The sequence below is a fragment of the Meles meles genome, chromosome 15 (assembly GCF_922984935.1).
Source record: "Meles meles chromosome 15, mMelMel3.1 paternal haplotype, whole genome shotgun sequence".
NCBI classification, from domain to species: domain Eukaryota; kingdom Metazoa; phylum Chordata; class Mammalia; order Carnivora; family Mustelidae; genus Meles; species Meles meles.
The window spans coordinates 19354088-19367098 of NC_060080.1; the positions used below are offsets into that span (position 1 = coordinate 19354088).

A 13011-nucleotide genomic window follows, 5' to 3' on the forward strand; every position below is an offset into this window, starting at 1 on the left:
TCTGGAAGATGTACTTATGTGGAAAACTTTTTTTTCTTAATTATTCAGGTAATTGGAATTTCACAATTCTGATTTGAAGCCAGATGATTGTAACTTAAAATGAGCTCTTTGTAGCTATTAAATCCTTTGGGCAGAGTTCAAAATTCATCTGAATTACACTCAATTTCTATATATTGTAATAAGATGAAGTCTTATATGTAATTTAAGAATGTAACGTCTTTTCTGTGGAGTTATATCAAATACTTAAGAAACAGAGTCCAGTCACGTTACACCCATGTTCACGATCTGTGGATGTAATTGGGCTTGTTTTTGAGTTAACAGTGTGTTCAGTCAAGCTGTCCAGAACCAGCCCACGCCAGCGCAGCCAGGAGTGTACAACAATATGAGCATCACCGTGTCCATGGCAGGTGGAAACACAAATGTTCAGAACATGAACCCAATGATGGGCCAGATGCAGATGAGCTCTTTGCAGATGCCGGGAATGAACGCTGTGTGCCCTGAGCAGGTAAGTGGCGCAGCTGGCACACTTGCCACACACACACACACACACACACACACACACACACTCCCCACCCCAGACCATACCACAGGTCATTCCTCCAGGGAAAATCAGGTATGTTCAGTTACTCGTCAAAAATGACTGCACTGGGTGGGGATGTGTGTCAGTTATTTCTCAGTAACGCGAGGGGGAAAGACGCACTTCCTTATGATTTCCCACCATCTTTTGATAGCTACTACCTCCTAAGATATACAGTGGAAATTTTGACAGACCTTGTAAGATTTTACTCTCAAAAGAGATTGTATTGTTTTAGATTTATTATAAAATGATACAGGGGCACCTGGGTGGCTCAGTTGGTTAAGCATCCAACTCTTGATCTCCACTCAGGTCTGTATCTCAAGATCATAAATTCAGGCCCTGCGCTGGGCTCCACGCTGGGCATGGAGCCTACTTAAAAATAAATCAAATAAAATGATACATACAATACATTGGCTTGGAACTTACCCCTTTACATTATGAACACATTTTCTTCACTTTTTCCTTTCATTTCAACAAACATTTATTCAGTATTACTATATACAAAGATATCTCTGTGGGAGGCAGTATTAACAAGTTGGGGAGACACAACATAAAGATCAGTTGAATAATAGGAAAAACCGCTGCGTTAAGAGACAGACCTCCATAGGACCGTAAATATTGTGTCATATTAGGGATATATGCAATTAACTACTGAGGGTTTAAAGGAAAAACCGCATGGTTAGGAAAGCCTTCTGGGAAGGTTTGCCTGAAGAAAGAGAATAGGAAAAAACATTCAAGACTTGTTGTCACAGCATAACCTTAGCAAGGGATAGAAATTGAAAAATCTCATGAATGTTAAGGGGACATTGATATTATATTTAAAGCAGAATTTATGTGGTAAGCTTTTTAGGCATGCTGTAAGCCATCTAAATGTTTTAGAGTTTATCCCAGAGACTCCTGAAGATTTTTAAGGATAGAATGACTGAATGACTAAACTCAAATGATACTTAAGAAGATCATTGGGGGGGCGCCTGGGTGGCTCAGTGGATTAAGCCGCTGCCTTCGGCTCAGGTCATGATCTCAGGGTCCTGGGATCGAGCCCCGCATCGGGCTCTCTGCTCTGCAGGGAGCCTGCTTCCTCCTCTCTCTCTGCCTGCCTCTCTGCCTACTTGTGATCTCTCTCTCTGTCAAATAAATAAATAAAATCTTTGGAAAAAAAAAAAAAAAAAAAAAAAAAGAAGATCATTGGGGTATACCTCCCTGTAGTTACTGTTCTCATTGTCAGCAACCACAAAGTAGACCGTGACCATGTAGCCATAATTTGTAGCAAGTCTTAAAAACATGTAAACCCTGATTACCTTTTCTATAGAATGCCTTTTTGGTGTGAGTTTTATTTAGAAAACTTTCTATTCCCCAGATACTATATAGTAAGTCCCTAAGGAGTTTAACAGGGAAAAAAAAAACAACTTAGTGATTCATTTCTTATAGCAAAATAAAAGACCTAAATAGTCTTGTCCTTGCGCTTATTGTTCAGTTATTAGAATTTTTTGCCATCTCCAGCAGATTAAAATAATGAAAAATATAATGAATTAGGTAAAAGAACATTACACTTAAAGCATATTTCTTATTTAGTTGGATCTTGCTTTCTTACTCAGTTCAACAATCCGCAGCTTTTAATTGGGGTGGTTAGCCCATTGACATGTAATGTGATTATTGATGTTGTTGAATTTAAATGTCTCACAATTTGGGGGGTTTTGTCTCATCCTTTTTTAAATTTTTTTTGTTCCATCTCTTGCCTTTCTTTGGTTTAATTGAACATTGTAATTCATGTTATCTCCTTTGATGGCTTATTAGCTATATATAACTCCATTTTGTTATTTTAGTGGTTGCGTCCGAGCTTAGAGCGTGCATCTCTCATGTAGCATCATGTCCTTTCCAGCGCTGTGAAAACCACCTGGTGTATAAAAACCACACAGCTCTCAGCTTCCATTTCTCCCCTCCTGCGCTGTCGTTACCATACATATCGTGTCTACATCTGTCGTATACCCCACATGCTTTTACTTTAAACAGTTACTTTTTTTTTTTTTTTTATTTGAAGAAGCACTTTTATACTTACCTGTGTAGTGATTTTCAGCGGTCTTCATTCCTTTGTAGAGACCCCAGTTTCCAGCTTGGTATCATTTTCCTTCTGCCTGAAGGTCTTCCTTTAGCATTTCTTACAGTCAGCCGCTGCTGAATTCTTTCAGCTTTTGTATGACTGAGAAAGTTTTTGTTTCACCTTCATCTTTTTTTTTTCCACCTTCATCTTTGAAAGGTTTTTCTCCCCGAATTTTAGGTTGATTATAGTTTTAGCTTTAGTACTTGAGAGATGTTGCTTCACTGCGGTGTTTCTGATGCCTTATCCGCTGGCATTTTCTCTTTGTTCCTCTGTATGGGATTGATTTTTCTCCCGCTCTGGCGCTTTCAAAAAAGGTTATTCTCTTTGTCACTTGTTTTAACCAATTTGATTACAATATGCCTTAGTGATTGTTTTCATGGTTCTTGTGCTTGGAATTCATTGAGCTTCTTGATTTATGGATATATAATTTTCATCAAATTTGGAAAACTACTGACCATTGTTTCTTCAGATATTTTTTCTGTCACCACCCACCTCCTTTCCTTCAGAGACTCTTAATTACACAGACACACATTATATTAGATTACATTATATTCATATATACATATTATATATACATATATACATATACATAAAAGTTGGACACTTGAACTTGTCCCACAGCTCACTAATTCCCTGGGTTTGGGGATTTTGAGGGGAGGGGTGCAAGGTCAATTGGTTTTTTCTGTGTGTCTTTTATTTTAGATACTTTCTATTGCTATAGCTTTAAGTTCATTAATCTTTTTTTTTTCTTTTTCTTTCTTTTTTTTTTTTTCAATGTCTGATCTGTTCATTTCATCTGGTATATTTTTCATCTCAGATATTCTGCTTTCCTCTCCAGAAGTTCAGTTTGGACTTCTTTTATATCTTCTGTACCTCTAACATGTTTAACCTTTCCGCTCCTTGAACATCTGGAATACAGTTATTGTAATAACTGTCTTAATATTCTTGTGTGTCAATTCTATCATCTGTATCATTTTGGGGTTGTTTCAGTTGACTGACTTTTCATTATGGGTCATATTTTTCTGCAAATTTACGTGACTTAGTAATTTTTTATTGATTGCCAAACACGTGAATTTTACCTTGTTGATATTCCTACCTTCTTGAGCTTTATTCTGGGAAATGGTGGTTACTTGAAACAGTTTGATCGTTTCAGATCTTGCTTTTTTTGTTTAGTGGGACCAGAGCAGTGTTCAGTATATCAGGCTCATTTTACTTTGCTACTGAGGCAAAGCCTTTCTAATATGCTACTTGATACTGTATGAGTTATGATGTTCTTCACTCTGGCTGGCCGGATCAGGACCTATTCTCAGCTCTCTGTGATCTTTGGGAATTATTCCATCAACATCATTTCTGGTGACTCTTTCCTCTGCTTTGGGTAGTTCCCTAAAATCCATTAGCGGATCAGTACTAAGTTGCAGACTCGAGGGGATCCTCTGCAGGTCTTTGGAGCTTTCTCTCTGCGTAGCTCCCTCTCCTCTGACATTCTGCACTGTGAATTCCAGCTGCCTTGGCCATCTCAGACTTCCAGCTGCATCATCTCAACTCAGGGAGCCTGCAGGGCTCTGCCTGGGTTCCCTGTCCCCACGCTGGCTGCAGCCTGGAAATTCTCTGTATACTGTAGGCTGAAGCAATTGTAGGACTCACCTCAGTTATTTCCAGCTCTTAGGGATCACTCTCCTTCACTGGGTTTGTCTAATGTCTTGAGTGCCTCTGTTTCATATAACTTTTCCAATTTCTTCATTGATTCAGGCAGAGGATAAATCTGCTCCCTATTACTGAATCTTGACAAGAAGTAAAAGTCTTTTGCTGATTAACTTTAGTGTGTGTGATTTTAACTTTTTATTGAAGTATCATGTAAGAATATACAGAAAATATACAGCTCAATGAATTTTCACAAACTGAACACATCTTTAAAGCTACATTCAGATCAAGAACAAAACATTATCAGCAGCACCAAAGATTCTCTTCATGCTCCCTTCCACATCCCTCTTCACCCTGCAAAGGGAACCACTATCCTGACTTATGACAACACAGTAAATTGCTAAGCTTTTTATTTCTGTTACACCCTATTTTCTGTCAGTGAGATTATTTTTCATGGAAGAATTTGGTCTTCATCTTGAACAACTAGCTTGTAATTTGGTCTTGTACTTATCTTTAATAGATAAATGATCCAGCACTGAGACACACAGGCCTCTACTGCAACCAGCTCTCATCCACTGACCTTCTCAAAACAGAAACAGATGGAACCCAGGTCAGTAAGAAAATTCTAAACCCAGAGCTGCCAAATGTACTCTAGATACACAGGAAACTTTGTTTAGCATCATGATTAAGAGCCCGACCTTGGGAGTCAGACCTGGGTGTGAGTCCTGGCTCTACTCTTCTTAGCTCTGTCCTCCTGGGCATGTTAGGAAACTTCCCTGAGCTGCTACCTAACCAACAGAACTAACAAGATACCTGCTAATAGGATTGTTGAGAGGGTTAGGTGAGATAACTTTTGGAAAGGTTTAATCTGGTGGTAAAATAGGATAAAGGGATCACAAATGGTGGCCACTGGTTGTTATATAGTAAATAAGCACAATTCTCAAACTCATGTGTAATCGTGGCTACTGTCCTATATTAACCTAAATTTAGAGGTTTGGGATGTTTTAGTTCACTTCAGTAACTTTGATTTGGTCTTTAGTCTCTTAATAAATACATATTTTAAGATATTCTGCAGGCATTATGGTAAGGTGGAGATACAAGGGAACATGAGACATGTTTGCCCTTTAGGTGAACTATGGGGAGAAGTGAGGAAGGAAAGTTTCATTTGTGAAATGCTTTTAATTTGCCTAGCACTGTGCTAAGCACTGTCTGCTTTATTTCATGTGAGCCTCACTATGACCCTATGAAGGAAGCAGTATTCCTTTTGTTCACAGATGAAGAAAGAGAACCAGAGGAGATTTAACTACATGCACAATTTCACAAAGCTAGAAATGGCAGAGCTGATGTTCAGCTCTGGTATTTCTAACACTGAAGTTCATGCTCTTTCTGCCATACCACTTAGGGCCTGCTGAAAGATAGAACATGTAGACATAGACACATTAATTGTCACATAAAGAAGACAAACTCAAATTTATGTTACAAGTTTCAAGAGCCATAGTGCTCAAAGAAAGGAGAAAATGCTGGGAGGGTCAGAAGACCATTTCCACAGGAGCTGAACTGGGCCTTGAGCACAGGTGGCAAGGCGAGGTGAAGGAGGAAGTGTCAGAGGCTGCAGGAGGGAGTGAGCTTGCAAGTCTAGGGAACTGGAAGTAGACGGCACGGAGACAGGGAAACAGTAATGTCCTAGTGTGGTCCTGGGAAATCAAATCCACTGAAGGTAAAGGGTTTGTAATCAAATTGTATAGGAATTAAAATTGGTAAAGTAGGTTGGGGCAGGTTTCTGGGAGCCTTGAATGCTAACCTCAGGGGTTTGGATTGAGTCCTACAGATGAAGTGTCACCCTCAGGAGGAACAGTGATACAAGCACCGGTTCAGGCTTCATCTTGAGGGGGTAGAGGGACAAGAGGAGCAGTGGACAGTCTCCTCAGGATCAGACAGACCAGCTGGGAGCCATGTCTCTAATCGGAACCACAGGAAATAGGATCTGAGTCCTGTGAGGGTGAAGAGGGGATTTTTGTGATGGGGAAAACGAAATCTTCATTAGAAAGTTTCCAGAGTCTCGCTTCTGCAGAGACATATACTGGGCAGCTCAGCAAATTAATTAAAACTAAACAACTGAGTTTTAACGTTCTTGAGCTCTGAGACAGCATTTAAATTAATGTGAAAACTCTGCTAGAAAATCTTATGAGTTTGGGACTCCACTTACACCACTCTTCTCCCCTGGCAAATCGTAGGATTTGTGTACATCTTGCCTTGCCTGTCTGTGAAGGTGTGGCAGTATGTGAAGTCCTTTGAGGTCTGGCCTAAGGCATCCTGTTTTTAAGGAGCAGTTCAAATGGTGGGAGATTGGTTTGATCGTTTCCATTTTTTTTTTTTTTTTTTAATTTCAAAACAGACGATCTTAAAAACATTCTTTTTAAAGAAGCAAAATTTTCTCTCTAGTTTGTTTGCTCATGCCTTTCTTAAGAATGTTTTTAAGTGTTGGGGACAGAAACACCGTATGCTCTGCCCCAGTATTTCCTATGTTGAAACACATAAACATGAAATTTTACATGCATTTATTTTTTTAATCAATCGGTGCCTAAAAGCCCTACAGCTTGTGTTCATGCCAAATTTCAGTGGCAGAATCTTCTTTCTGTTGCAGCCCATCATGCAATCTCTATTTGCTCCAGTGCTTTTCCATTTGCCAAACAGAAGCTTGGGAGTGAGTTTAACAGACATACAGAGACAGGTGTCCAGGAAAGGAGAAGGAACAGAACCAAGAGAGGAGGGTTTGAAGAGGATTGTATTTGGAGAGCAGAGAACTGGGAAAGGAGAAAATATAGAGACCAGGGAAAGAAGGCTTAGTAGGGGGATTGTTGACATGGAGAGAGAGGAGGGTCAGGGGTGGAGTTCCAGAAAGAAAAGAGTAGGAAAGAGAAATTAGGAACAGAGGGGAGGGGAAGGGCACAGAGATGTCTAGTGAATAGACTCGGAGAATTGGTATATGTTAGTCCCACGAAAAAGAGCCCAAAGAAAGAAGAAAACAAATGGGAACCTGTGGGATCCAGAAGCAAAACTTGGAGAATCGGACAAAGGAGAGGATTAGGAGAAAAACGATGCCGATCTAACTAAGGTTTAATCCACCAGGTTAAGAGGACTCAGCTCAGAGGCTGAGTCTTTTCTGAGGGAGTGCAGAGTGGAGGTGTAGGCAGGTCAAGAAGGAAGGGCACTGGGGGCTGGACTGACACAGCAGTTAGAGGTCGGGATATTTGACATGTGGCCAATGAAGGTTGATGAAAACAACCTTTTATTAAATTACGATAGAAAAGTTTTCACAAAAGCTGAGTGTAATTGACATAAGTTTAGTGATGAATGACCCAAAAAATGCATCGCTAAAATACTTCACGTACCTATTGAACATGAAGCATACATTTGCCAAAGGATTGAGATACTGACAGATGTACTTGGATGCCTTGGAAGGCATCTCAGTTCTTGGTCTGGAACATTTGCAAGTATGATACTGGCTTTAATCAGTTCTACAAATGACTTTTTAATAAGGATGGTCATAAAAACTAACTTCTGGCTTTGTTTTCCCAGTAGAAAATGCTAGAACTATGCAACTTTAGACATTTTTAAGGTATATGTGTATTATTATTGAGAGTAGCTAAAGGGAAAATTCACACTGTTCTCAGCTAGTAATTGTTATTTTTAGCTTATGTGTTTAAATGAATTGTCTATCAGGAAAAATAAGTTAAATATAAAATTGTTCTACTAATATTTTGCTGTAATTCTAAAGGCAATATGTGAAAGAGCTATGTAATAGTATATTTAGATAACTATGCAAATCTTCTGGACATTAACTCTAGTAATGCTGATGTCCTATTACTGAGTTGTGGTGGTTTTTATTTTGCTAATACTGGGTTAAAGCCCTTAATTTTCTAACATCATAAAGTTTTTTTTTAATTCTACTAAAGTCATCCGTAGAATGCTTTTGTAACCAGTTTTCCAAATAATATATATGTGTGTATATATATATATTTTTTTCTTTTTTTCTTTTTTTAAACCCACCACTGAACACCCAGACTCTGACACTGGGCTTTTCCCAATCTTGGCAATATTAGCAGTGATGCTCCTTTTCATTATTGATGGCAACCCTGTAGGAGGCTTGACCATTCCAATTTTGATTTTATTTTTAAAGTGTGAACTTTCCAGAACCCTGAGCAAAATGAGTGCAGCGATTTTCTTTTTGTAGGACAAGAAGACAGAAGAGTTCTTCTCTGTGGTGACTACAGACTAGAGGAATGCTCTAGTGAGTTTCCACTTCAAGTAGTACCCACTCATAAGCCGGGGGGGCAGACCCTTCTGTCTAAACACATCTTTTATTTGTGTTCCAGCAGGTGCAACAGGTTCAGGTGTTTGCTGACGTCCAGTGTACAGTGAATCTGGTAGGCGGGGACCCTTACCTGAACCAGCCTGGTCCACTGGGAACTCAAAAACCCACGGCAGGACCACAGACCCCCCAGGCCCAGCAGAAGAGCCTCCTTCAGCAGCTACTGACTGAATAACCACTTTTAAAGGAATGTGAAATTTAAATAATAGACATACAGAGATATACAAATATATTATATATTTTTCTGAGATTTTTGATATCTCAATCTGCAGCCATTCTTCAGGTCGTAGCATTTGGAGCAAAAAAAAAAAAAAAAGGAATTCACTTTTGTTGGAAGATTGAGAGGTGTTTTTGTTTCTTTCTTTGTAAAGGCCTTGGATATTGAAAAAAATAACAAGGCAGAACAGTTGGACAATCTTTCTTGAGCCAAATTTAATTATTCTTATTTTTGTAATCAGTCATTGGCTTCTTATCTGGATGAAGGCTTTTGGAGGAGAACCAAAATGACAAGTTCCAAGGGGAAGATGAAGCCCGGCCTCTGCTGGCTCAGTCCTGACCTTGACAAAGAAGAAGGGCCCAGTGGGGCTTTGCCTGTGCCCGTCCACCGAAGGCTGTCACGCGTGTCTAAATCAACAGCCCTCCCCTTCCCGACCCCAGGCAGCTTGTGTGTACAATCAGCTTCTTCGAGCAACTCTATATCTGTTGGCTTCAAGAGAATATTTTGCCTCCCATATGTACCCCTTCTCCTTTTTTTAAAGATGGATTTAAACCAAGATGCCTCCAGGAATGAGGACGAAATGAGTATATTCACAGAGGAATCCAAAAATACAGTTTGGGAGAAAATGCAATAATTTTTGATGAGATGGGTGAAGGACAAGAAGCGAGTTCTGTCAATTATTGTAGATATAATTTTTCTGATTAAATCTGGAAAAAAAAGGCAGCCTGTTCTTTCTGCTTTTATTGTATTAACAGCTAAGGTAGCTAAAGTTATTTAAAATAAAATTAAATTTATGATCCAAGTAGCTTATTTTTCCCTTTAAATCTCAATGTAAATATATTTGATTTCTTGTAGAAATTGATTTCCTTCTGTTTAATTTTATGGTTTTATTATCATATTCTTGATTTTTCTAAACTTGTGTGTGAATATATCATTGATTGAATTGCAGTTCCATTTGGCTAGTGATATTTCATTATTTTACTAACTGTGATGCCATGTATGGATTTACTTTGCGGTTCAGATCGAAATGCCACTGCCAGAAAGAGCTGTTGGAAATGAGCTAGAGCACACCGCCCTAGAATGTCCCTGGATCACCTACCTTGAGACAGTGCAAGGAGTTAACACCGGAAGTGCAACAGGCTACTTGTACAGAGAAAAAATAGTAATCAAAGAAAATTTTCATGTGTTTTAGATTGACTTTGGGGATTTGAATTTTCATCAGTGCAAATATAAATTTCTCTATCTATTCTGAGGCTAATTGGTACCATATTTTCCCTTTGTGTCTTGTCACTCTGCCACGTCTTGTCTCATCCTGGCCTCTGAGTCAAGGACCCAGTGAACTGCCTCTAGTTCTAGAAGTTCCACTGCAAGGCCAGGCAAGCTTGAGAAGGGTACTGTGGAAGAAGCAAAGGTAGACCCCCACCACTCGCCTCTACCTGCACCCGGGCCTGTGAATGATGACTGCATCTCGACATCGTGCACCAGCTACCTCTGCTTCCACGGCAGAGCAAAGGCCATAAGAACTAACGACGGACGAGGAGCATGGACTCAGACACCAAGGAAGAAGCCATTTTCCCAGGTCCTCCTTTGTGCATCTCACCACCCCTAGTTACAGATAACTCCATTGAACAGCATCTACTCAGAAACTATACCGAATAAAAAGATTGCTGGAAGGGCTCACATGGGTAGCAACTATGAAACAGAAATAGGACACTCAGTTACAAACATTATCTCTTTTAGTTTTTCAGAAAATGCATCCCTGATTTCATTCATTCCCAGCTTGAACGCCCAGCCATATTACTCTAGTCCTTACCAAACTGCTCTAGGAGGTCATTTCTGTTTTGTTTGTGATACTTAGATGTGCAGACTTCAGGAAGTTCACCTTTAACTTCAGCATTCCAGATGAAGTTTCCTGACTCAGAGCTTTTGCATAAGGAACTAGTTTTAAAAAGTGGTAAGGAAAATCGGAGATGCTAATAACATCCTCCCCATCCCAGCTGCACCTTAAAGTATGCATGTCACCTTCAAGGTTTTATAATTGCACTGTTTGTTTTATGTATGTACAGATTAAAATTATTGCTACATTTGAGGAAAATAAAATTGCTTGCTTCTATGTAATTCCTGTCATTCCACAGGAAATTCACTTTTCCAGCTACTGAATAGAATTTGTTTAACAATGTCCTGGGTTGCCTCTTCATTTACAGGGAAGAAATGAAAGCTCCATCCTACAGGAATCGTCCAAGCCCCAGTGACTAATGAGTCATTAAAGGATCACGAAAGAAAGGATCCCTGAAGCCAAAGATCCTCGAAGGCACCCTCATATGAACCAGTGAAAATTGGAAAGGGTCAAAGTAAAGTTGTGAGAGTGGGCCATGAGGAAATCGTAGCTTTGGCCATTTGCCCGATGATTTAACACGCTGGTCCTGCTGTTTCTGGACCCAGGAGATGGAGTCAGGGTAGCCCTTTGTAGCTACAAGACACTATCTCTCCCCATCATGGGTTTTTATATACTAACACATATTATCAGTATGTAGATTACAGAGATATTGAATCTTACTTAAGGAGGCGCCTTCATTTTGCCCTCACATTTCATAAAATGGAGGCCCTGTCTCTTACTCAATATGCGTGTTTTTAAAGCAGCATAAATCTGCCAACACTTGGCTAAGTAGGCCAGGGTAAGGAGGGTAAGCAAATATGATTCTAGAAGGCATTCTGGCCTACGTATAAATACACACAGATTTGGTGGCTGCTCTCTGAAGTCATGCTTACGGGAGAAGAAAACCTGTTCCAGTGTTGGGATAAGGTACAAATGATACTTCTTTTAGATGACTCCAGGTATCGATTGAAATTTATGCTAAAGGAGGGATGGGAAGGTCACTAGAAAAACAGAAACAATTGAGGGAAAAGTGAGGTTGATATAAAAGAACTTTCATCTTCTTTATGGTTTGGCCAAGATAGTCTCATACCTAGAAACTGTCTCCTGAGCCCTGACAGTCAAAGAAAAAGAAAGGACAGTTGTCTGTTTACAAAGGAAGCAGTGCTGATTTCCTCCTTGGAACTCCTCCTCCTCCCTGGAGAGCAGCTCCACTTGAAAAAAGTAAATGTTTCAGAGCAAGTTTGATGGTTGGCCATTCCTGTACCTCTGAAAAGGATCTTGATGATTTAATTAAGCCCATAAATTCTTTTTATTGGAGAAAACTGCCAAAGGAAGCATTCCTCCATCCAGAACCTTTTCTGCCAGCACTAAATTAGTTTTCTTTAGATATTTTATTTTCATTGCCACAAGAGCTCTTAACAAGATTAAAGAAACCCAAAGCTCTGGCCTCATTCAACATGTTTTATTGTCTTTATCCAAGGCGCTAAGATGTGGAAGAACCCAGAGACAGGAACCCTGCTCTCCCAGAGCTTTTATTTTTTTATGATTTTATTTATACATTTTTGAGAGAGAGAGGGCACATATGAGAGCATGAGGTGTGGGGGCAGCTGGAGAAGCAGACTCCCTGCTGAGCAGAGAGCCTGATGCGGGACTCAGTCTCGAGACTCCAGGTTCATGACCTGAGTGGAAGGCAGATGCTTGAGATATGGTTTGTAGGATAAAGAGGAGGGAGTTCAGAGAAGGGCAGGGTGAGAATTCTGTGAAACTGCCTGTGGTAGACACAGGAAGGAACCTCAGCTTTTTTTTTTTTTAATTATTAACTAGTTTGAATTCTCATAAACATCTTATTAAAATTATGTCAGCTGGTCAACTGGAAAGTAATTGAAACCAGCCTTTGGCTCCAGGAGAAACATGAACCAGGCTTTGGGACCCTCATAGGGAAACTGCCAGCCTGTAGCTAAGGTCCCTCCCGTAACTAGCCCTGTCCAGCCAGAAGCACAGGCTTTTCTATCTTTTTCTGCCGGATGAGCCACAATACTCTGTTGAAGCGTTCAGGGAAAACATTTATGCTATAACCATTTCTAAGGCGCTTTTAGGTTCATTGTCTCATTCAATCCCTGCAGTCCTTTGAGAGAGATGTTGTAAAGAGAAAACAAACTGAAAGCTTACGACACAAACATGTTTATCAGGGGAATTGGAACCTGAAGCCAAGTCTTCTGATTCCAAATTC

General features: G+C 39.8%; 1 protein-coding gene across 1 annotated transcript in view; it reads left to right on the forward strand.

Moving 5' to 3' along the window:
- Positions 1 to 11023, forward strand: part of NCOA1 (nuclear receptor coactivator 1) — a 184012-nt gene extending 172989 nt beyond the window's left edge. Inside the window, exons 18-20 of the mRNA XM_045979119.1 lie at positions 322 to 505; positions 4837 to 4926; positions 8693 to 11023. Coding sequence (XP_045835075.1) covers positions 322 to 505; positions 4837 to 4926; positions 8693 to 8863 — 445 coding nt within the window. The 3' untranslated portion in view covers positions 8864 to 11023. The remainder of the gene's footprint in view (positions 1 to 321; positions 506 to 4836; positions 4927 to 8692) is intronic.
- The last annotated feature ends 1988 nt before the right edge of the window (positions 11024 to 13011 follow it).